Raw genomic sequence first — 25,318 nt, 5'->3', positions numbered from 1 at the left:
AAATCTCAATTTTACAATCCTCCCCTCTTTTCTGGCATCTAAGCACACAGGGTGTCCCCAAAAATATTGTATGTTATGAGGATTCATTAGATCTACCAACGGTTTGAGTATCCTCTTCCTGGTTAAAGTCTCCTGTGAGAGATCTGCAAAGACCTGTAAATCTGCACCCTCAAATTTTAGTGGGGGTCTATTTTTAATTTTTTCCCAAATCTGTGCTCGTACTTTATACCTATGGAATCTCACAATGGCATCTCTTGTTACATAGTTACATAGTAGGTGAGGTTGAATAAAGACAACAGTCCATCCAGTTCAACCTGTGTAGGTGTGTGTGGCCGTAATCATCTCTCATACCCCTGAATGTTCTGATCCTTGAGATGTACGTCTAATAGTCTTTTGAAAGCCACCATACTACCCACAGAAACCACCTCTTGTGGTAGAGAATTCCACAATCTTGTAGCCCTAACAGTAAAGAACCCCCCACGCTGCCTGAGGTTAAAACACTTCTCCTCTAATCGCATTGTATGCCCCCGAGTCCTCATGCAATCCCTTCGACTGAACAGCTTTTTTTCTAAGCTGAGATCCCCATTGATATATTTAAAAATTGCTATCATGTCCCCCCTCAAGCGTCTCTTCTCCAGGGAGAATAAATCAAGCGATTGCAGACACTCTTCATAATCAAGGTCCTCCAATCCCCTAATCAGTTTAGTTGCCCTTCTCTGGACTCTCTCCAGCTCCAACACATCCCTCCTGAGGACTGGCGACCAGAACTGGACAGAATACTCCAGATGCGGTCGGACCAGAGTTTTATAAAGTGGAAGGATTATAGTCTTATCTCTGGAATACATCCCTTTCTTTATGCATGCTAATATTCTGCTAGCCTTGGCAGCTGCCGCTTGACATTGCATGCTGTTGCCTAGTCTATCATCAACCAAGACTCCCAGATCTTTCTCCATTTTTGATTCTCCCAAGGGTTCCCCTCCTAATGTGTATTGTGCTTTTATGTTTCTAGTCCCCAAGTGCAAAACCTTACACTTCTCCACGTTAAACCTCATTTGGTAGGTTTGTAAACTCATTTGGTAGGCTTGTAAACTCTTTTGGTAGGTTTTGCGGTTTCCTGATTCTATGTATCCTTTCAATTTCCATTTTCTCTGTCTTTTCTCTTCCCAAAAGGGGGTTAAACACTTTTTCAATCATTTCTGCTAGATTTTCTTCTTTCCCCAACTCAGGTAAGCCCCGGATTCTCAATTTTTTCTTCTATCTCTGTTTTTTTGATCTTCTAATTTATATAATACTAGACATTAAGCCCGTTAAAATTAACGGGCGCTAGAACATATGTGGTCAAACATTTGTAAAAACAGACTTAGCAGTAAGTCCACGCGAGCGCGCACCCGCCGTGTGCCTGCGCACACTAACCGCTTCCAACAGTTTTACCCGGCTGCCCGAAGTCTCTGCGCTCCAAGTCCCAACGGCTGTCCGTGGGGCACATGCGCAGTAGCGCAATCCCACGCACACAGGGACTGGATGCAGAGACACTTGTACTTGTATAGATTATTTAGTATACTTAGAACAGAAGGAGCTATATATATATATATATATATATATATATATATATATATATATATATAAATATATATATATATATTTTTTTTTAATTTAGTATACTTAGAACAGAAGGAGCTATATATATATGGGGGGGAGGGGATTGTAGTGTGTTGGGGGGAGGGGATTGTAGTGTGTTGGGGAAGGGAGGGGATTGTAGTGTATGGGGAGGGGATTGTAGTGTATGGGGGAGGGAGGGGATTGTAGTGTATGGGGGGACAGAGGGGATTGTAGTGTATGGGGGGGGATTATAGTGTATGGGGGAGGGGTTCTACTGTGCATGGGGGGATGGGTTCTACAGTGTATGGGGGAGGGAGGGGATTGAAGCGTGAGTGGGGAGAGGGAGGGGATTGTAGTGTGTTGGGGGAAGGGAGGGGATTGTAGTGTATGGGGAGGGGATTGTAGTGTATGGGGAAGGGAGGGGATTGTAGTGTTGGGGGGAGGGAGGGGATTGTAGTGTTGGGGGGAGGGAGGGGATTGTAGTGTTGGGGGGAGGGAGGGGATTGTAGTGTATGAGGGGGAAGAGGGAATTGTAGTGTATGGGGGAGGGGATTGTAGTGTATGGGGGAGGGAATTATAGTGTATGGGGAGGGAGGGGATTGTAGTGTATGGGGGAGGGAGGGGATTGTAGTGTATGGGGGAGGGAGGGGATTGTAGTGTGTGGGGGGGGGGAGAGAGGGAACTGTAGTGTATGGGGGGGATTGTAGTGTATGGGGGAAGGAGGGGATTGTAGTGTATGGGGGAAGGAGGGGATTGTAGTGTATGGGGGGGGGAGATTATAGTGTATGGGGGAGGGGTTCTACAGCGCATGGGGGATGGGTTCTACAGTGTATGGGGGAGGGAGGGGATTGAAGCATGGGTGGGGGGAAGGAGGGGATTGTAGTGTGTTGAGAGGAGGGGATTGTAGTGTTTTGGGGAAGGGAGGGGATTGTAGTGTATGGGGAGGGAGGGGATTGTAGTGTATGGGGAAGGGAGGGGATTGTAGTGTGGGGGGGAGGGAGGGGATTGTAGTGTTGGGGGAGGGAGGGGATTGTAGTATGGGGGGGAGGAAGGGGATTGTAGTGTGGAAGGGAGGGAGGGGATTGTAGTGTATGGGGCCGAGGGAGGGGACTGTAGTGTATGGGGGGGAGGGGACTGTAGTGTATGGGGGAGGGAGGGGATTGTAGTGTATGGGGGGACGGAGGGGATTGTAGTGAATGGGGGGTTATTATAGTGTATGGGGGAGGGGCTCTACAGTGTATGGGGAGGGAGAGGATTGTAGCGTGGGGGGGAGGGGATTGTAGTGGGGGGAGGGAGGGGATTGTAGTGTGTTGGGGGGGAGGGGATTGTAGTGTGTTGGGGAAGGGAGGGGATTGTAGTGTATGGTGAGGGGATTGTAGTGTGTTGGGGAAGGGAGGGGATTGTAGTGTATCGGGGAGGGAGGGGATTGTAGTGTGGGGGGGAGGATTGTAGTGTATGGGGGGGGAGGGAGGGGATTGTAGTGTATGGAGGAGGGAGGGGATTGTAGTGTATGGGGGGACAGAAGGGATTGAAGTGTATGGGGGGGAGATTATAGTGTATGGGGGAGGGGTTCTGCAGTGTATGGGGGAGGGGTTCTACAATGTATGGGGGAGAGAGGGGATTGAAGCGTGATGGGGAGGGAGGGGATTGTAGTGTGTTGGGGAAGGGAGGGGATTGTAGTGTATGGGGAAGGGAGGGGATTGTAGTGTGGGGGGAGGGAGGGAGAGGATTGTAGTGTGGGGAGAGGGAGGGGATTGTAGTGTGGGGGGAGGGAGGGGATTGTAGTGTATGGGGGAGGGAGGGGATTGTAGTGTATGGGGGAGGGAGGGGATTGTAGTGTGGGGGGGGTAGAGGGTATTGTAGTGTATGGGGGGAGGGGATTGTAGTGTATGAGGGAGGAAGGGGATTGTAGTGTATGGGGGAGGGGATTGTAGTGTATGGGGGAGGGAGGGGATTGTAGTGTATGGTGGAGGGAGGGGGGTGTATTGTATGGAGGGGAGGGGATTGTAGTGTATGGGGGAGGGAGGGGATTGTAGTGTGGGGGGGGGTAGAGGGGATTGTAGTGTATGGGGGGAGGGGATTGTAGTGTATGAGGGAGGGAGGGGATTGTATTGTGTATGGGGGAGGGAGGGGATTGTAGTGTATGGGGGAGGGAGGGGATTGTAGTGTGGGGGGGTAGAGGGGATTGTAGTGTATGGGGGGAGGGGATTGTAGTGTATGAGGGAGGGAGGGGATTGTAGTGTATGGGGGAGGGAGGGGCTTGTATTGTATGGGGGGATGGGATTGTAGTGTATGAGGGAGGGAGGGGATTGTAGTGTATGGGGGAGGGAGGGGATTGTATTGTATGGAGGGGAGGGGATTGTAGTGTATGGGGGAGGGAGGGGATTGTAGTGTATGGGGGAGGGAGGGGATTGTATTGTATGGAGGGGAGGGGATTGTAGTGTATGGGGGGGGATTGAACGATAAATGTCGGGTTGGAGATTGGTGTGGGGGAGGGGAGATGTGAGGGCAGGAAATCAGAGAGGAGGGGAGCTCCTGACACACACAGAACAGTGGATCATTTAATAGGAAAAGACACCCAAATACACCACTACCTCCCCTCCCGGGAAAATTGCTGTCACGGGCGAACCAAAGGTGCTGGAGACCCCAAAATCGTACCGCAGGTGGCCAAGACACTCCCCTACAGCTGAGAAAAAATTCGGGGTTCGGGGATGTAAGGGCGCGGAGCAGTGACCCCGAGAACCAGGCCGTGACCTAACCGCGAGGTGACCAGGTTTAACATTTGAGTCTATGGCGGGGGGAGGCCCAGTTCTCGGGGACACTGTTCTGCGCCCTTTCATCCCCGAACCGCAAAATTTTTCTCAGCTGTAGGGGAGTGTCTTGGCCATCTGCGGTACAATTTTGGGGTCTCCAGCACCTTTGGTTCGCCCGTGACAGTAATTTTCCCGCGGCGGTATTCTCTGCGTCCCAGCGGCTGTTCGTTCAGCACATGCGCAGTAGTGCAATATCACGGACACACGGAAAGCGGACGCAGGGACACTGGGGTTTTATTAATATAGATGTGTTTCTTTGTACCATCTGTGTCCTTATTTCATCTTCAAATACTTTTATCTCTTTCCCGTATCTGTCAGTTTTTTCCTCTACTTCCTCAACTCTTTTCAGCATTTGGCCTAAGTCTCCATGAAGGGTTGCCATCTAGCTTTTAATAGACTGTTCCAATCTAAAAAACATCTCCATCATTTCTAGTTTTGTGGGCGGTTGATCTTTAACACTACATTCCTCCTCTTCTCCTATTCCATTATTATTTTCTCCATTTATCCCTGTTGTTTTTTGGTTTCAGGTCTTTTTACATAACTCCAAATCTTGCTTTGGTTTGGGGGCTGTTTGTCTTTCGCCATTTGCGTATGTTACCTCAGAGGTCATATGCTTTTTAATCGTCCCAGGACTTGCACTTATTTTTATAGGTTTTCCTCCCCCTTCTTTTGCAGATTTGTTTTTCATTTTAAATGCACTTTCCTCCTTAATGCCCCCACACAGTAAGTATAAACCAGTTTTTTTTTATATATGCCTTCAACAAGTTCGCCGGTGGTTCCAATTTCACTGTCCTGGTTTCACTCCAGCCTAGTGCCCCAGTATTTTATAGAGGGTTGTTATCCTTCAGTTTTTTATGGGTAAGGCCTATACCTCCGCTTTAATAATCCTGTGTCAGCAGACTTCCTCCAAATATCTACTTATCTTTCAGCAGAGTCACAGGTATCTCTTTCGCCTTTCCCTTTACTTAGGTACAAAGTCCAATTTCATATAACAGCATAGGGTCACTCCACTTCACTTTCTAAGACAAAGTAGTAATCTTTAACTTTTACGGGGGGTTTCCCCCCTCACCTCTCCCGACCTCCGGAATCTCGGCGCGTCCTAGCCGGTGGCTCCGACGCTCCCCCGGTGTCTGCCTCTCACACTGCTAGTGGGGAGCCACTTCCTGCGAGCTCCGGGTACCGATCACAAGGTTCCCCTGTCCTCCCGGCCTCCTATGGTACCGGCTTCTGGTCTCCTTCCCCCACCTTCTTCCTGGAGCCGTTGTCTTCTCCGAGAGCCACCTCGTGCATTCTGGCGTTTGGAGAGAAATGAGAACTAGGCAGGGGCGGGCTAGTGGAAGGATGGGAGGGTTAGCTCCAGGCAGCCGCATGAGTCCGCATACTTACTCCTTTTCCTCCTGGATGGGAGCTCCCTGGCAATCAGCACTCACACCTAGCTGGCGGCATTGTCAGGCTCCTCCCCTTGCACCACCCCTTTGAGATCCCTTAAATGATCGGGAGTCAGATGGAGATTTGATGGAAAAAACCTGTCTGCGGGGTAAGATCGAAACTCTATCTTATACCCTGAACGAATCAGTTTGTGAACCCACCTGTCCCGAAGTTGGGACAACCAGGGTTCCCGAAAGTAACGCAGACGTCCCCCACCCCTTAAACGGGTGAAGGCACCCCTTCAGGCGGAGGAGGGCCGGGCTGCCGAACCGGCCTGACTGGCCTTGGGTTTACCGGACCATGGCTTCCTGGGGCCGTCTGAAGTCTTGAAGGATTTACCTTTTTCCTGTGTCCCTGAGGCAGGAAAGGACCCATGATGAGCCTTGAAAGAAGGACCCCGCCTAGCGCAGGGAGATTTTTCCTTAGAGGCTTGGGGCAAAAGGGTACTCTTACCACCCGTAAGACCTTTGATCAACTCATTCGAAGTATCCCCAAAAAGGTGATTACCCACATAAGGGACATCAGACACCGCCTTCTTGGAAGCGTGGTCAGTCGGACAAATTTTTAGCCAAATAATGCAGCGGATTGCAACCCCAACAGCAGACAACCTTGCGACCAAAGGAGTCTCATCCAAGGCCGCATCACATAGGTACATCACAGCTTGGGTTATTTGATCCACCATGCCAAGGGCAGCCAGAGAAGCCAACTCCGCCACTAAGGTGCACCTAAGCACCTTGGACCATTCCGTGAGTTGAGAAACTATCACCGAAGCGAACACAGGCTTTAGCAGGGGGCCTGCCACCAAATACATGTGGCTGGAAAGCAACTCCATGCGCCTATCTGCCGGATCCGGAACACCGGGGAGTCCTCCACAGGCATCAATGCGGATTTATTCAACCTAGAAACAGTGTGGTCCACCTTTGGTGACACCGTCCAACGATTGTCTACAGGATCCGCAAAGGGATAGCGGTATTTAAACCGCTTAGGCACCACCAATATATGCTTGATGTAATGCCATTGGTCATTCACAGTTTCGTGATACTCCTCGGGGCAGGGAAAAACCTGACCCGACTTCTGGGCTTTGCGGGACCCGAAGGAAACCTGCTTACCTGACTTTGTGGGCTCATCATCAATATTTAAAGTCTCCTTGATGGAGCAAATGAGTGCATCCACTATAGCGTTTTCCCACGCCACAGTAGAAGAGGACTCCTCCTCCCCATCCGAATGTGAGGACTGGGACCCCTCAGGGGGGACGTTGTCTGTGGCAACCAAGTCAGGCTCTGAGTCAGAAGACAGAGGGCATTGGCCGTTTTTGAGTAGTGCGTTCAGACATCAGCAGATCCACCTTGGACGCCAAAATCGCAAGTGCAGCAGATAAGGAGGCCATGGAAGAGGATTCAGGGGTTCCTGAAGCACCGACCAGGTCTGCAGGGAATTTGTTATCCTATGACTCAATTTTGCAATAAAAATTTCTTTGGGGACACTGGCCTTTTAAAATGGCGGTTCCTGCGGTCCACAACGCAAAACTGCAACGCCGTGGAGACCCCTTGAAACAGCTATAGCCACAGAGAAAGTACAGTTTTGCAGGAAAATGCACGAAAAAACTGCCAAAAATCACCCCACAGTGTACTTGCCCAGACCTCCACACACGCTGTTGCAGTGAAGAGGAAGTGACCTCATGCACTAGAGGCCGATGCATGCCCTGAGCCACAGGAAAATGATGCCTAATAGAAACAAATGGGAGGAAGCACTCGCAAAATGGCCCGCCACCCTTACTAGGCGGCCGCCAATAGTAAAGATGGTGCCCGAACCGGCGCCAAAATGACAGAAAAAAATGGCTGCTGCCCATACAAAGAAGCCTGCCCTCACCCAAAATGGCGGCCGAGCGATCGGCGCCAAGGCAGTGTAAAACCCAGGAGCTGGCCACCGCGGGGAACCTCAGAAATACCCCCAAGAATGCACTAAGCCCCCACACCCCCCATCCATAGCAGTGTACACCACAGTGCGCCCCCAGCAGGGGCAGGGAGGTAGGGGCTGCACAAAATGGCCAGGAGGGGGAATATCACAGAGACCACCACCTTTTTCTGCCACCCCCCAGGAGTGGGCCACATAACACCCCACAGATAACTGTCCCAGGGACACGGGGGGTAGCATCACATACCATTCCACGGATAGCGGGCTCCGATCCGATACGGAACACCTCCCACCCTGAGTGGGGGTGCCGTAAGCCAGGAAGGGATACTAGCAACACACGGCGTTCCGAAGTTGAGACATCCCGGCAAAGACGGATCTCCGCAGGCTCATCCCCGTCCTCAGGGGCACTGTTGTTCTGAGGCCTGGGCTTACCAATGACCTGCAACGCTCGTTGGCAGGCTGGGACTCCATAAGGATCTAGATTATCCAGTGCGAGGCCCAGCTCTGCTGTCGCTTGCAGTCCTCCAGGGATCCCCCTGATTAACTAGCGATAGTGAGTGAAGGAGAAATAAAAGACTATTTTCAAAGAAAAAAATTGTTTTTAAAAGAAAAAAGCAAAAGAACTAAGACATAGGTCCCAGCTGGGAAGACCTAGACCTATTCCGGACGCTAGCCAGCATGAAACTGGAGAACAGTGCTAACTGTATCAGGATAATGGCTTTTTTAATTAACCTTTCACTGCCTACCTTACTCCTGCAGAGGGCGCCATTACCCACTCGTGAAGGTATACCGAACGGGCTGCGACTGTCAGAGGACGTAAGAGAAAAGTGTATATTTTAATTTATTATTAAACATTATTAGGAAAGTATAAAGTCCTGTTTCTAGTGTATTCTTTTGTTTTACCTACATATTATGTTTTGCTCCATAAAACTTTAAAAACTTCGGAAAATTATTTGACAAGACCTACTTTCATAAACTGTTGGATTTCATACAAGATGTTGTAGAAACTTTTCATTTGCAGATGTTTACAGGCGTCAATGAGGTAGGTGCTCCAACTCTCCAGACAAGGGTCAATAGATTCTAACATGGTTTCAAGGGTATGTAATTTACCATGTTCATAACTTGGTACAAATATACCTTCAATAAAAATGTCTCCTGGGCATTCCTGAAAAAAAGGAGTTCACACAGAAAACAGAAAATGAAGAACAAAGAACAATATGTAATGGAACTATTAGGATTATAATGCAACATGCATTTAATGCCTTGACTAGTCACAGATACGCATTCAGCAACAGTGCGATAAAAAGATATCCAGCTACTAAAATTCTTTCAAATTTGGCTGTAAAACAGTGTGGTTTACTAATTACTAATTGCTTTAAAAACTACAAGACTGGATTAATACTAAAGTGGTAAGAAAACAAAAATGCTGCAATTTAGCTTGTACTTTTAGTGCTGGTTTTACTGCACTCTGCTGTGCATAGTTACATAGTTAGTCTGATAGAAAAAAGACACACGTCCACCAAGTTCAACCAATATAAGGGGAAAAAAAATATTTGTATGCAATCCTATATGCTGGGCTGCCAATAGTAGTTACAGGAACCCATTCAGTCTACCTGATAGGTCCCCCTGAAAATATTAAAAATATGATTTTTGTATTAACTGTAAAATCCATTTATCGGAGTTCATTGACGGACACAGCACTCCATATTCAGAACCATAGGGTTATATCGCCCCCTTACAGGCAGAGGACACTAGGCAGAAACAAAGACTTGGCTATGCCTATGGGCAGTCCTAGCTGGTTAACATCCCCTTATCTGCTATAGGCTGTGTCCCAAGTATTAAAACTCCATAGAGGGGTGGCTGCTGTGTCAGTCAATGAACTCAGAGAAATTGATTTTATGGCAAGTACAAAAATCCTATTTTCTCTTTCGTTCATTGACGGACACAGCACTCAATATTCAGAACCATAGCGACGTCCTCAAGCAGTGCCAAACATGAGGGGTGGGAAAATAAAATAATTTAAGGCTAAACGCTAGAGCCAACCACAGAACAGGTGCTTAACAAAAAAACTGGAGCCTGTTGTGGAAATTCTATTAGGACTAGTGTAGACATTTTTCAGGATGTGTTTTGTTTAGATTGTCGGTTTGCATGCAATACGCTCATTAGAGCATGTACGGGCAAACCGGCATTGGGAAAGGCTACTGCGTTTACTCAGCATAGACATCTCCACCGGTAAACACTCCATGCGTAGGTCTGTTTGCCGGTATAGAGCTATGTGTATTGCAGTGCGGAGTAAATATCATTTTGATATCCATCTGCCTTTATGAAGTGATACACGCTCATGTCTTTCTTCTATGCCTGATCACCATAGCGAAAACCGCATGGCTCTTAATGCTGCAGATAGCCTCACGTCTATGGGAACAGTAGTTTAATCCTAATAGGCATTATTCCCTGAAGCTTTCCTAAATGGGATTCATGCCAGTAGTAGTGGTGGGAATACATGCACTGGTTTGATCAGATCAACGTTTACGGTTCTACATGCTGGTTTCGTTGTGTAGTTTTAGGCTGGAAGCCAAACACACTGTTCTGCTCATTCACAATTGTATACCTCCTCTTTCTATTGTACATTTGAATGTATACAAATGTGTTATTGGCTGATTCTATGTGAGTAACTCGTGTCATGTAACTGTGAATTGGGAACTGATGTGCTGATGTGGTTATAGCCATTACTTCCTTTGTCTCATAAATAAATGGAGCTCCCCTTCTTAGACAGGACATTCTTGTGAGCATCCAAGGTGATAGCAGACTTTGTGTCTGTATTTCTGATTACTGCTGAGCGCGCTCAATTACCTTATACAAAAGAGCAGAGAACTGTGCTTTTTAGCACAATGGGATTGATAGCGCTTGGCGTATATTAATATCCAAAAGTGCACTTATTAGCGCAACTGAGTTATTTGTGCATCAAGCGTATATTAGTTTCCAAGGCAAGCCCAACCTAAATACTACACCACCAAAGGGGGAACAGACCCCCTGCAAACAGTAGCCTGCAAAACTTTGCGGCCAAAGGAAGCATCTGCAGATGCCAACACATCCACTTTTTAGAACCTAGTGAAAGTATGCACTGTTGACCAAGTGGCCACCTTTCAAACCTGCGCCACTGATGCCTGATGACGGAAGGCTCAAGAAGCACTAAGCGCCCCAGTAGAGTGTGCCATTACAGGGAAGGGAGGAACCTGACCCCTGATAGAATAGCCCTGAGTGACCGTCTGTCTGATCCATGTGGAAATGGTCACAGAAGAAGCAGACAGCCCTTTTCTTGGCCTGTCCATGATCACAAACCGTGAGTCTGACCCCTGAAAAGACTTTGTGGCTGCCAGATACACCCCCCGATTCGCTCAAACAACATCCAAGACATGCAACACAAATTCCTTGGGATAAGTGGGCCTGTGACACAAGGAAGGCAACACAATGTCCTCATTCAAATGGAAGTCAAAGACCACCTTAGGTAGGAACGACGGGTGTGTACGAAGAACCACCTTATCTTTGTGGACCACCAGATAGAGGGTACGACAAGGTAATGCCGCCAGTTCTGACACCCTGCAAGCAGAAGTGATGGCCACCAAAAAAGCTACCTTCTGAGACAGCCTAAGCAGGGGAATCTCCTGAATATTTTCAAACAGAGGCTTTTTGGAGAACTGACAGCACCTAGTTTAAAGCCCATGGTGGTAGAGGAGACCGCACCGACGCATTCATTGGTACACACCAATGAATGTGTGGCTAAGGGTCGCTAAAAGAAGACCGCCAAGGCAGACATCTGGCCCCTGATAGTACTCAAGGCCAGCTTCTGCCTAACACCGAAATTGAAGGAAGGTCAAAATTCGAGCCGGCAAAAAAGAATGAGGGTGAACACCGACACAACACAAAATGTAGGCTTTCCACTTATGATGGTAAATATTTCTAGAGGTAGATTTCCTAGCCTTCAGCAGTGTCAGAATCACCGACCCAGGAAAACCTCTATCCCTCAGCACCTGGCTTTCAACAGCAAAGCCGTCTAAGCAAGCGACTGTAAAGCAGGATTGAAGATTCCCCCTTGGGACAGCAGGTCCTCCCTGAGAGGCAGTCTCCAAGGGATGTCAGTGACCAAATCGCACCAGGAGGGTGTACCAAGACTGGCAAGGCCAGTCTGGGGCCACCGGAATGACTAATCCCTTCAGGCCTCGAACCTGCCCAGAAGCCGTGGAAGAAGCTGACAGGAGGGAAGGCATAGATCAGATGATACTGGCCACACGGGGCCACGAAAGCATCTTTGGCATCTGCCAGAGGATCCTATAACCTTGCCACAGACCTCGGTACCTTTCTGTTCAGCCCAGATGCAAACCAATCCACCTCCGGGTGCCCCACTTCAGACATATCAGATGAAACACATCTGGATGAAGGGACCACTCTCTTGGTCAAATGCCTGCTGACTGAGATAGTCCGCCTGCCAGTTTTCCACTCCTGGAATGTGTACAGCGGAGAGGGCCGGAACAAAGCTTTCTGCCCACCGGAGAATTGCGGCTACTTCCAGAGCCACTAACACACTTTTTATTCCACATTGATGATTGCCATAAGCCACTGCCATGGCATTGTCTGACTGAATCCATACTGGGAGACCCCTGAAGCCGATCCATCCAGTGATCCAGGCACAGCCTGATCGCCCGCAGTTCCAAGACAATGATCGGTAGTCTGGATTCCTCCAGCATCCAACAATCCTGAGCGGAGCTGAGTCCCAGAACACCTCTCCACCCAGACAGAATGACATCCGTAGTGACCACAGTCCAATACAAGGGGAGAAAAGATTTGCCCTGCCGAAGAGTAGAAAAGCGAAGCCACTAGACCAGGGAACCCCAGGTTTCCCGACTCAGCAGAATCGAATGGTCCAGAGACTTTGTACACTTGTCCCATTTCACCAGGATCTCTCTTTGGAGAGACCTCGTATGGAACTGTGCAAATGGAACCACCTTAAAAAGGTAGACACCATCAGGCCCAGCACTCACATGCAAGTCCGGAGGGAGGGCCGCCTGCTGGACAACAGTAGACAAATCGCACCATGCAGAAGCGGTTTCAGGCATAACCGCTGCAGAGGGGGCGGTGGCCGGAAGATGACGCCGTGAGGAGGAGCTCTGTGGTAATCCGTGCTCTCCGTTTGGGCGTCCGCATGATGCAGTGAGTGAGAAGCAGCCACATACCCCGAAGTCTCGCGAGAGCAGTAGTACGTAGCCGGCGTGCTCACACGCTCACCCCACGAGGCTCCCGAAGCGACTGATCGGAGACGGACGGAAGGACGGTAGCGGCTGCCTCCGGTGGCAGAGGAGGTAGCCGGCGACTGAGGCCGTACAGTTGCGGCATACGGCCCATGCAAACCGTAGAGCGGTACGCTCGAGAGAGCCAAGGACGGCCGGGCCGGAGAGCAGATATATCCGCTTACTTCCTCCGGGGACAGCGGAGGGAAGGAGTGGAGGAACGCTCCAGGATGGCGCCGATGAGAGCGGGCACAAATACCGCAGCTGTGGCCAAAAAAGATACTAAAGCGATTAGAAACAGTAACGAACCCCTAGAGCAATCTACCGTAAGAGAGATGGAGGAGTTATCTTCACCAGGGGCTGAACAGCGGGAGGCAGATCCCTCATCACCTCAAGCTCCATATACACAGTCAGAGGAATGGAAGGAGCTTCTATCTGTGATGCCCACCAAGCAGGACTTGACTGAGATTGCTGCAAGCATAGTAAGTTCTTTAACCTTGGAAATAAATACATTGAAGGGGCAGATTAACCAGATGGATAATAGAATTGAGGTGATGGAGAAGGGGCAAAACCAGCAAGTGGAAAGAATGGAGTATATTGAGGACTCGCATAAATTGATTTCTAAACAGTTAATTATGCTCCAATTGCTGCAAGATGACGGTAAAAACAGGCAACAACGTAATAATGTACGCCTCAGGGGTCTGTCTGAAGACGTAGCTGGTCCTGATTTAAAAGGCAAGATAACTGAAATTTTCAATGATTTACTGGACCGATCTCACACAGAGACCATGGAAATAGATCGAGAACATAGAGTCAGGGCCCCTCGTAGTATGGGGGTGAACTCGCCACGGGACGTTCTGGCTAGGATACATTTTTTTTCCCAGAGGGAATTAATTATGCAGAAAGCATGGGAGAAAGGCCCCTTTGAATATGAAGGATCAAAGATCAAGATTTTGCCAGACTTATCCAAGAACACATTAAGAATGCGGGCTATGGTTAAGCCATTACTTAAAGGAATTCAGCAAGCGGGAGCAACCTACCATTGGGGACATCCATTTCATATAAAGATAAAGAAGGGGGCCTCTTTGTTCATTCTACGTTGGCCTGAGCAGTTAAAAGGCCTCTTCTCTTTCTTAAAAATACAGCCAATTGAAGTCCCAGATTGGTTAGGTACTTTTTCAATACCTAATCAGTCGGGGGAGATTATTAAGGAATAGAGGCATAAGATGCAAGTAAATAGGGACTAATGGAAGTGAACTAAGCATAGAAGGTCGATATGTAAAGTTGGCTATGTTTATTGACATGCTTAAATTGCTGTGTTTTTGGGTTAGGTATGGGGTCGGTGTGTGAGCGGGCCAAACGAGGGGGGTGGCTATGTCAGGGATGGTGAGGTGGTAAGGGGGAGGGGGGTGGTGTAAAACGGGAACAGATTCAACAGAATCAAGAATGGGCTTTGTGATAATAATGTGAATTAATTTTTAAATGCATAAAAAGCCAGGTTAGCACCCCCCGACCCCTATCCACCCATCTCAGTTGGGTGATAAGGGCGGACGCCCAGGGGAGCGCGGACCCACAGGGGTTTGTCGCAATATACACTAAATTTTTCTCCCTTTTTTTTTTTTTCTTCTCTCCTTCTCCCCTACCCCTGTTTTCATCCGTTGGATTTAACAGGACGGGGAGAAGAAGGAATTTTTTTTTTCTTTTTGTGTGTGTGGTTATATTCTTCCTCACGGCTCCCCTTCTCCCCCTTTTTTTTTTTTTTTACCTCCTTATTTCCCTACCCTCTAGTCTCTCCTCCTTTCCTCCTCCCGGCTTTCCTCCTCCGGTTTCCCTGGAAGATAATATAAATATTATTGGGGGTTAACCTAGGGGGGAGGAGAATGCAAGGTACAAAAATTTCGTCTTTAAATGTGAGGGGGTTATCTACCCCCCAAAAGAGAACGAGGGTATTGCGGGACATGCGTCGTAGCCGAACTCAAATTGCATTTTTTCAAGAAACGGATTTCAAAAGTGAAAAAATTCCGAGATTACATAATAGGGACTTCCCTTGGGCATATCATGCTCCATCGCCAGTTGCAAAATCCAAGGGAGTCAGTATGATTTTAGCGAGAGAGGTAGCCTGGACTTATATAGACTCACGAGCAGATCCAGAGGGAAGATACCTAATGGTAAAAGGAAAGATAGGGAAAAAGACGGTTACGATGATAAACATTTACTTCCCTAACAACAATCAGGTGGCGTTCTTAATGAAGTTGACACCAATGGTATTGGAGTTTCAGGAGGGCTCGTTAATTATGGTGGGAGACTTTAACTACGCTCCAGAGCCCTTATTGGACACCTCAATGGGTACATCCCATTTGCCATATGCTCGTTTGAAAAAATTAAGCCGGGAACTCTCTCTCCTTAATCTAATTGACCCTTGGAGACTCTTGAACCCCCAGGAGAGGGATTACACATATTACTCAGCAATACACAACAGGTACTCTAGGATAGATCGGATTATGATTTTGCAGGCGGATCTTTCCAGAGTGATGTCTTCTCAGATTGACTCTTTCTCCGTGTCGGATCACACTCTGATACATGTTACAATAAATTTTGATGAAGGTCCAATAAGACCACCGACATGGAGACTGAATGAATCTTTATTGCAGACTATAGATACAAAGATGGAGATAGAGACAGAACTGGTAAACTATTTTCAGGAAAACACGAGTACACAAATATCTCCATCGAATATCTGGGAGGCCCATAAGTGCGTTATTAGGGGAGTATTGATCAGGCTGGGCTCAAAACGTAAACGTGAAAAAGAAAGAGAGATCTCAGATCTGATGTCCCAGATAGAGGCTCTGAGTTCAGCTCACAAAAAGTCAGTGGCGAAAATTCACTTAGTACCCCTCACTAAGGCAAGGGAAAAATTAAATGGTCTGTTATATGAGAAAGTGATGAGATCCTTAGTGGCACAAAGGAGGCATTTTTATGAATATGCAGATAAGCCAGGCGCGATGCCTGCGCGGGCCCTAAGGGGCCCTCAGAAGCGTACGGTAATCTCGCAGATTCAAGGAAGAGGTGGACAAAGAAAATATGATACGGCAGAAATAACAGAAGAATTCTATAGATTTTACCAGGATCTATATGATATTGCCTCCTCTGGACCAACAAAGGGGGGGGGGGGTGCTGACATCGATGAGGCGATTGAATACATTAAAAAGTCAGAAATGCCCTCTTTGGATGCAGAACAGGCGAGAGCTTTAGAGGAGAGGATTTCAGAGGAAGAATTAAAACTGGCATTAGATCAAACAAAACCACATAAAGCCCCAGGCCCGGATGGCTTTTCATTAACATATTATCAACAGTTTTTCAAAGTCCTAAAAATGCCGTTACTGGCACATTTAAATCATATTGGGGACGGGGGGGACATGCCAGTAGATTCTTTAAGGGCCTATATCACCCAGATCCATAAAGAAGGGAAAGATTCCACGATATGTGGAAGTTACCGCCCAATTTCATTGCTAAACCTCGACACTAAATTATTCGCAAGGGTGATAGCGAATCGGATTTTGCCTTATGTCCCGAATTTAATCCATCTTGATCAAGTTGGATTTGTCCCTACAAGAGAGGCGAGGGATAATACTACCCGGGCAATCGACCTGGTCTTTCATATGCGACGACAAAAAATACCAATGATGCTTCTGTCCATTGATGCCGAAAAGGCTTTTGACAGGGTGGCCTGGAATTTCATCAGGGCCACCCTGTCACATATTGGCCTAGGAGGAAGAATGATGACGTATATTATGTCATTATACTCTAGCCCCACAGCGGCGGTAAGGGTCAATGGATGGAATACCAAATTCTTTCAGATTAAAAACGGTACTCGCAAAGGGATGCCCACTTTCGCCACTGATTTTTATTCTGGCTCTGGAGCCTCTACTTTGTAAGATTGTAATGTTCTGGTACCTCTGGTACCCTTATTCCACTTTCCAATTCAGTGTATGCGTCCCACCATACTCTTCTGGTAGGTGCGCATACACCTTTAAGACCGATGCTGTCATCACTGAGCGCCGCAGAGCGGCTATTTCAACCGCCGGCGTTCTCACTCACATGTTCGTTCAACCTGCCTTGAAGCTTATATGCTTACAAGCGTACCTCGCTGTCGGAACCTCGCTACTGATCCCTGTATCCCGCTACCGGATCACTCGCTCATACCGAACCTCTCTACTACTGCTTGCTATTAGTGATAAGTACCCCGCAGGGGAATCCTCCATAACCTTCCTACTAAGCTTACACTATCTAGCTCTGCATATTAAGGACTGTTACTATCATCTGCACTATTATTTAGATTGCTAGCTCTTGAGCCTACTAACATCTATCCTTGCACTGGGTTAGTCTCTCCTGTATGTCATCTGCTATCCTACCACCTACTACCATACATGATTGCTAACCTATCTGCATCCTACCTGTTACCATCTATACTCTAATGAACATTTCTCTCAAGTGCTGTTCACCTATTGTCACTGTTCATACCTGTCTCTTCAGCTCATCACCACTATACTGCTATATACATCTATCACTCCAGGAACATCTTATTGAGTGTGTATATTTGTATGCTGAATCAGACAGACCACAGTGATGAGTCTTGGGAGTTGGAATTGGTATTTCAACGTATCTCTACATGACTGCTGAGTGGAGTTTTTCTGCAGCTGCAAATCCATCTTGTTTCAGAAAACGCAGGAGCGTTACAGATTGAACGAACCTAAAATGGATTCAGCAGATTTACCCACTCAAGTGACACAATTAAAACAACAAGTGACTGCGTTAATACACGCTCTTACTGAATTAAAAGAAGACAATCAGGCTCTGAAGCAGCAGGTAACCTGTCTATCACAACTTGCCGCTGCTCAGCCCCCTGAACCCAAAATAAATCCTCCTCTAGTGTTTACAGGTGATCGCAAAAAATTTAGTGAATTCAAAAACGCTTGTCAGTTACTTTTCTTGCTAAAACCTCGTACCTACCTTACTGATCATATCAAAGTCTGTACTATTATTTCATACCTAACGGGTGATCCACGGGCCTGGGCAGACTCTCTCTTTGAGAAAAATGATCAGCTTCTCAACTCCTATGCAATATTCCTAGCGGAACTCGCTAGTCTATATGATGACCCCAATAGGCAGAGTACTGTCGATATTCAATTGAGGTCCTTGAAACAAGGTAGGAGACCTGTAGAAGACTTTGTAGCAGAGTTCAAAAGATGGACCCTTGATTCAGGGTGGAATGATAAATCTCTGAGAACTCAATTTAGACTCGGCCTATCAGAAGCCGTTAAAGACGAGCTCGCCCGAGCGGATTTACCGGACACCCTGGATGCTTTGATACAACTCAGTATCAACATAGACAGGAGGCTGCGAGAAAGAAAGGCTGAAAAAATGGGAATGCCATTGTCCAGTCCTTCTCGGATTTCGGCCGTTGACCATACTCCTATGGAGGTAGGAACCATACGCCCACCTTTATCAACTACTGAAAGAGCCAGGAGACGATCCAGTAATCTTTGCTTGTACTGCGCATCCCCGGATCACATGATAAGCGTCTGTCACCTTGTCCGCAAAAAAGAGGGTGAGTGTTCACATGTCCCCCTAGGGGGATTGACAACTTCATTTACTAACCCTTATCTTTTTGTTCGTTTGACATTGCAGTGGGACCAGACTAGGATTACCACTAAGGCCATGATCGACACAGGATCTTGCGGAAATTATATCGATATACGTTTTGCTACTTTAAAAAAAGTACCTATTATTTCAAAACCTAAGCCTGTCTCTGTGAGTCTTATTAACGGTATTCCGTTATCTTCTGGCCCAATCACTAATCAGACACAAGCACTCCTAGTCACCACTAACGAGTCTCATACGGAGACCACTACCTTCGACCTATTATCTTCGCCCCACTTTTCCATTGTTTTGGGACTTCCCTGGTTACACACACATCAACCAACCATAGATTGGAAGAAACGGACCCTAACCTTCCTCTCTTACTATTGCGAGAGTACGTGTAACCTCCCGTCTTATGGAAAGATCCTGTCTGTGGTGTCAGATGAGATTGCACCACTATGCTATCAGGATCTGTCCGAAGTTTTTCTTGAGAAAAATGCTCAAGTACTGCCTCCCCATAGGGATTATGATTGCACTATTGATCTACTCCCAAATAGTAAATTGCCTTTTGGTCATGTTTATCCTCTTTCGCAGGATGAACTTTCCCATCTCAAGGAATACTTGGATGAGAATTTGACAAAAGGTTTTATTAGACCTTCCACTTCTTCCACAGCTGCAGGACTTTTTTTTGTCCGCAATAAAGACTCAAGTCTCAGGCCTATTATCGACTATAGGCAATTGAACGCCATTACAGTAAAAGATCGCTATCCTTTGCCGCTTATCCCTGAACTCATTGAACAAGTGCGTGGAGCTACCTACTTTTCAAAATTGGACCTGAAAGGGACATACAATCTAATCCGAATCCGTGATGGAGATGAGTGGAAGACAGCATTGAGAACCAGATACGGATTGTTCGAATATCTTGTAATGCCATTTGGGGTATGTAACGCTCCCGCAGCCTTCCAACGATTCATAAACGATATCTTTAGAGACTTACTTGATGTCTGTGTTGTGGTATATCTGGACGATATACTTATTTATTCACGATCCTTGTCTGAACATATAAAACATGTAAGACTTGTGTTATCCAGATTACTCACACACAATCTATACGTGAAACTAAAAAAATGCTTATTTCATAAAGAAGAAGTATTATTTCTAGGATACAGCGATTCCTTGGATTTTCAAACTTCTATAGGAAGTTCATCAAGAACTTCTCTGCCATTGTGAGACCTCTCACACAACTCACAAGTATTAAGAAACCATTTAATTGGTCAGATGAAGCAAATGAAGCTTTTCGCTTGTTAAAAACAAGCTTTACCTCTGCTCCCATACTACGCCATCCAGACCCATCCCTCCAATACATTCTGGAAGTAGATGTGTCAAATATGGCAGTAGGAGCAGTACTCTCCCAACGACCAAGGAATACTTCACCACTCCATCCAGTCGCCTTCTTCTCTAAATCTCTAAGCAGCCCAGGGGTGAATTACCCAGTGGGTGAAAAGGAACTGCTTGCTATAAAACTGGCTCTGGAGAATTGGCGACATCTACTTGAAGGCACCCGATTACCAATACTCATATATACAGATCATAAAAATCTTCAATATCTTCAGACTAACAAAACCCTCTCCCACCGGCAGGTACGATGGTCACTATTCTTCCTAAGATTTAACTTCCTAGTGACCTACACACCTGCAGACAAGAATAAAAAAGCGGATGCGCTATCACGATTAACTGAAGATAATTGCTCCGAAATCCCTTCCGTTCCTATAATACCCTACAAGCGTATTATTGGGGTTGTGCGTTCCTTGAAGGAAGAGATTCTGCACAGTATAGGTTTGGATTCACCTCCACCACAACTAAGTGCTGATGCAGAAGGCTTCCTCTACTACAACGACAAACTCTACATACCCCCTTCTATGCGCACCAAGATCTTGGAATTGTCACATGATGTGCCTATGGCAGGACATATGGGTATGACAAAGACCCTTAATTTGCTTACCAGGCAGTTTTGGTGGCCTGATATGAAGACATCTATACAAAAATTTGTCTCTTCATGCAACGTCTGTGCCAGGTCCAAAATTGACACTACAAAACCATCCGGTCTACTATGCAGTCTACCAATACCCCAGACTCCATGGGAAGTTGTGTCCTTGGACTTTATAGTAGAACTACCACCTTCCAAAGGATTTAATACCATTTTAGTGTCAGTGGACCATCTGACAAAGATGGCACATTTCGTTGCTATTCGCAGACTACCTTCGTCCAAACAAACAGCGGAACTACTGATGAAACATGTCTTTAAGTTACATGGAATTCCAAAAACTCTTTTGTCTGACCATGGATCACAATTCATCTCCAAGTTTTGGCAAGAACTATGTCACATACTACGAATTGAGCGAAAGCTCACTTCTCCCTACCATCCTCAGACCAACGGACAGACTGAAAGAGTCAACCAGTGCATCGAGCAATATTTACGTTGCTACACATCATACCTACAGGATGATTGGGTGGATCTCCTCCCTCTGGCAGAATTTGCCTACAACAACGCAACCCACAGTATGACCAAACAGAGTCCGTTCTACTTGAACTATGGGTTTCATCCCACTATTCTTCCACCACGCATCCTTCCATCAAGTAACCCAGTAGCCTCAGACTATCTTACCCAAATAAAAGACTCTCTGGGTTTACTTAATACTACCATCTCACACGCTCATAGTCAACAAAAAAAGTACTATGACCTTCGTAGAAGACCTTCTCCTCAGTATGCTATTGGGGACCTCGTTTGGCTATCAACAAAAAACTTAAGATTAAAGATCCCTAGCAAAAAGCTTGGGCCTCTATTCTTGGGACCCTTCCCAATCAGGAAACTTATTGGAAAAGCTGCAGTACAGCTCACATTACCAACAGACCTCAAGATACATCCCATCTTCCATGTGTCGCTACTGAAGCCCCATGTTCCTGACCAAGAAATAAGGACTACCATCCCACCTCCACCTCCTGTACAAGTTGAAGGCGGAGAAGAATATGAGATAAAGGAGATTCTGGATTCTCGTATCCACAGAAGAAGACTCCAATATCTAGTACGATGGAAGAACTATGGGCCCCAAGACGACACCTGGCTGGATACCTCTGATATACATGCCCCTAGGCTGATTCGCAATTTTCACGCGAAATACCCGGAAAAACCAGTTCTAGAGGCCTTCCGGAGCCGGCCTTAAGGGGGGGGGTACTGTAATGTTCTGGTACCTCCGGTACCCTTATTCCACTTTCCAATTCAGTGTATGCGTCCCACCATTCTCTTCTGGTAGGTGCGCATACACCTTTAAGACCGATGCTGTCATCACTGAGCGCCGCAGAGCGCGTATTTCAACCGCCGGCGTTCTCACTCACATGTTCGTTCAACCTGCCTTGAAGCTCATATGCTTACAAGCGTACCTCGCTGTCGGAACCTCGCTACTGATCCCTGTATCCCGCTACCGGATCACTCGCTCATACCGAACCTCTCTACTACTGCTTGCTATTAGTGATAAGTACCCCGCAGGGGAATCCTCCATAACCTTCCTACTAAGCTTACACGATCTAGCTCTGCATATTAAGGACTGTTACTATCATCTGCACTATTATTTAGATTGCTAGCTCTTGAGCCTACTAACATCTATCCTTGCACTGGGTTAGTCTCTCCTGTGTGTCATCTGCTATCCTACCACCTACTACCATACATGATTGCTAACCTATCTGCATCCTACCTGTTACCATCTATACTCTCATGAACATTTCTCTCAAGAGCTGTTCACCTATTGTCACTGTTCATACCTGTCTCTTCAGCTCATCACCACTATACTGCTATATACATCTATCACTCCAGGAACATCTTATTGAGTGTGTATATTTGTATGCTGAATCAGACAGACCACAGTGATGAGTCTTGGGAGTTGGAATTGGTATCTCAACGTATCTCTACATGACTGCTGAGTGGAGTTTTTCTGCAGCTGCAAATCCATCTTGTTTCAGAAAACGCAGGAGTGTTACAAAGATTCGCCAAAACCCCGAAATAGCAGGACCTGAGATGTTGAAAGGGCAACAGAAGGTAGCAGCCTATGCAGATGACCTGTTATTCTTTGTGACAGAACCTGACAAATCACTACCACAAATTTTGAATGCTATCAAAGAGTATGGGAAGGTGTCTTTTTTCAGAATGAATATTTCAAAGTCGATAGCATTAAATGTGTCCATACCTATGGGAAAATGGAGAGATCTACGGACATTACTCCCCCTGCAGTGGAATAATCAATCAATAGTATACTTAGGGATACATATCACTCCAAATCCGGTGGATTTATATGAGGAAAATTTCTCCCCACTTCTGAGGACACTTAGGGGCGATGTACGAAAATGGCAGACATTGGCCCTGTCATGGTTTGGCCGTTGCAGTGCTTTGAAAATGAATGTACTGCCTCGTTTGCTGTATGTTATACAGGCTGTGCCAATAGCATTACCGATGGTATTCTTTGAACAGGCGAAGGCATTGTTTCGATCCTTCATCTGGGCGAAGAAATCTCCGCGTATAGGCATTCAGACTCTGACCCTTCCAAAGGCAAAAGGAGGGATGGGCTTACCTGATTTGCTTCGGTACTACAGGGCAGCCCACCTCATGAGAATTTATGATTGGCACTGCAATTATTCTCATAAACAGTGGGTGCAGATGGAAAGGGAAATCATGAACTCCCCCTTACCAGTGGCCCCATGGACTCCTATTGCGAAATCTGAGATAATTTGGGGGCATCCGACAATTGGGGCAACATTACATGTAGCATCAAAAATACAAAATTATAAAACAGTGGCTCCGCCGATCTCTCCATTGACGCCCTTGGTGGGGAATTCACTCTTTACCCCTGGGAATACTAATGCGAGAATTATAGATTTGGCCAAAGAGGGTAGAGCAAGATTATGTGACGTGTGGACTCAAAAAGATCCTCCCACTGTGGAGGAGATGGTATCATGGGCCGAAGGAAAGCTAGATTTGTTCCGTGCGTTCCAACTTAGACACTACTGTAAGCAGTTACAGAATCAGGGCTATTTACCACGCCCGTTATCAGTATTTGAGGCCCTTTGAAAGGGAGAAGAGAGAATCTCGCGCGTACTCTCTTATCTGTACTCGATCTTACTCGATACACGTGCCAGACCCCCCGAGCTTTGTGCAGAGGTGAGAACAGGACCTAGCGGTCTCATTTAACCAACAGCAAGTAAATAAAATTCTAAAACTAGCGCACAAGGCCTCATTAGCCAGTAGATACCAAGAGGTTGGTTACAAAATATTAACCAGATGGTATAGGGTGCCATGGACCCTTCACAAAATGGATCAAAAACATCCGGATAAATGCTGGAGGTGTGGGGAAGTAGGAGGAACATTGGTCCATATATTCTGGTCATGCCCCGCTATTGGGGACTTTTGGAATGAGGTGGCCCGAATAGTTGAAAAGTTGACATTGAATAAGGTGAGAGAAGACCCGGCTTTATGTTTATTACATTGCACGAGCAATTCAATTAAGCGATATAGAAATTCGATTTTGATACATCTATTGAACGCGGCTAAAGCATGTATACCCGCTATGTGGAGACTAACACAACCACCAACACTAAGACTATGGTATGCTAAGATTAGGGAAATCCATAGGATGGAGGCATTGACAGCAGCACGATTAAATATGGAAGAAAGACATAGGTTGAGATGGCAAACATGGACGAATTTCACATGTTCTGAAGAATATTTACAGGAGGTGAGTTAGGTGGCGATGGGGGATGGTGGGGGGGGGGATCAAGGGGGGGGAGGACTGGAGGGAGGGGGGGTGGAGGGGGGAATTTTTCTTCCTGTCTTTTTCCTTTCTCCCCCCCCTCTTTTCTTCCATTTTCCCCCCTCCCCTTAATTTTATTTTTTTTTTCTGTAAAGCCCTCGGACCCTCTCTTCAGCGGTGTGGCAGTGGAGGAAACAACGGAGGGTAGGCTCTGAAGAATAGGAGAGCGCTCGTGCAATATCTCGTCTGTCTGTGAGTGTGTATTGTGAGGTAATGGGGTATTTGTTGTAATGGGTGGGCATATTGCCCCACCCCCCCCTTTTTTTTTTTTTTTTTTCTCTGGTGGGTGGTGCTGAATTTAGCAAGTTAATCCTTCCTCCCATATTGGGAGGAAGGTCAGAGTACACTATATATAATGTTGGTTGTATGAATTAATAGGATGCATAAATAAGGGGTGTGAAGGGGTTGCAATAGGTGGGGATGGGAACTATGATAAACACTGAGATTGTGGGGGGTTTTCCCCACCCCCCCCCCCTTTTTTTTTTTTCTTTTGTGATGTGGTGTTGAATTTAGCAAGGGAATCCTCCTTCCCATATTGGGAAAAGGTCAGAGTACACTATATAAAAGTTTGCTGTATGATGCAATATGTTGAATAAGTAAAGGGATATCAAGGGTACACAATTGTGTGGTTATTGGATTTAGAATAAGCACAGTGTTGGTTTGGTGTCCTTTTTTTTTTTTTTTTTTTTTTTTTTTAGGTTTTTGAAGTGATGTATGGTTTAAGGATCACAATAATGAGGAGGGGGGTTGTGAGGGATGTGATTGTAATTGATGTATATAAATGTAT

The 25,318-nt window shown here is 46.5% G+C and overlaps 1 protein-coding gene across 1 annotated transcript in view; it reads right to left on the bottom strand.

Annotated features, from left to right (window-relative positions):
• Window positions 1-25,318, bottom strand: part of ZFYVE26 (zinc finger FYVE-type containing 26) — a 1,347,068-nt gene that overhangs the window by 320,693 nt on the left and 1,001,057 nt on the right. Inside the window, exon 33 of the mRNA XM_082275187.1 lies at window positions 8,722-8,919. Within this exon, the coding sequence (XP_082131313.1) occupies window positions 8,722-8,919 (198 nt within the window). The remainder of the gene's footprint in view (window positions 1-8,721; window positions 8,920-25,318) is intronic.

This window comes from Pelophylax lessonae (assembly GCF_965119305.1).
Source record: "Pelophylax lessonae genome assembly, chromosome: 13".
NCBI classification, from domain to species: Eukaryota; Metazoa; Chordata; class Amphibia; order Anura; family Ranidae; genus Pelophylax; species Pelophylax lessonae.
This window is presented reverse-complemented; position numbering and strand designations above follow the sequence as displayed.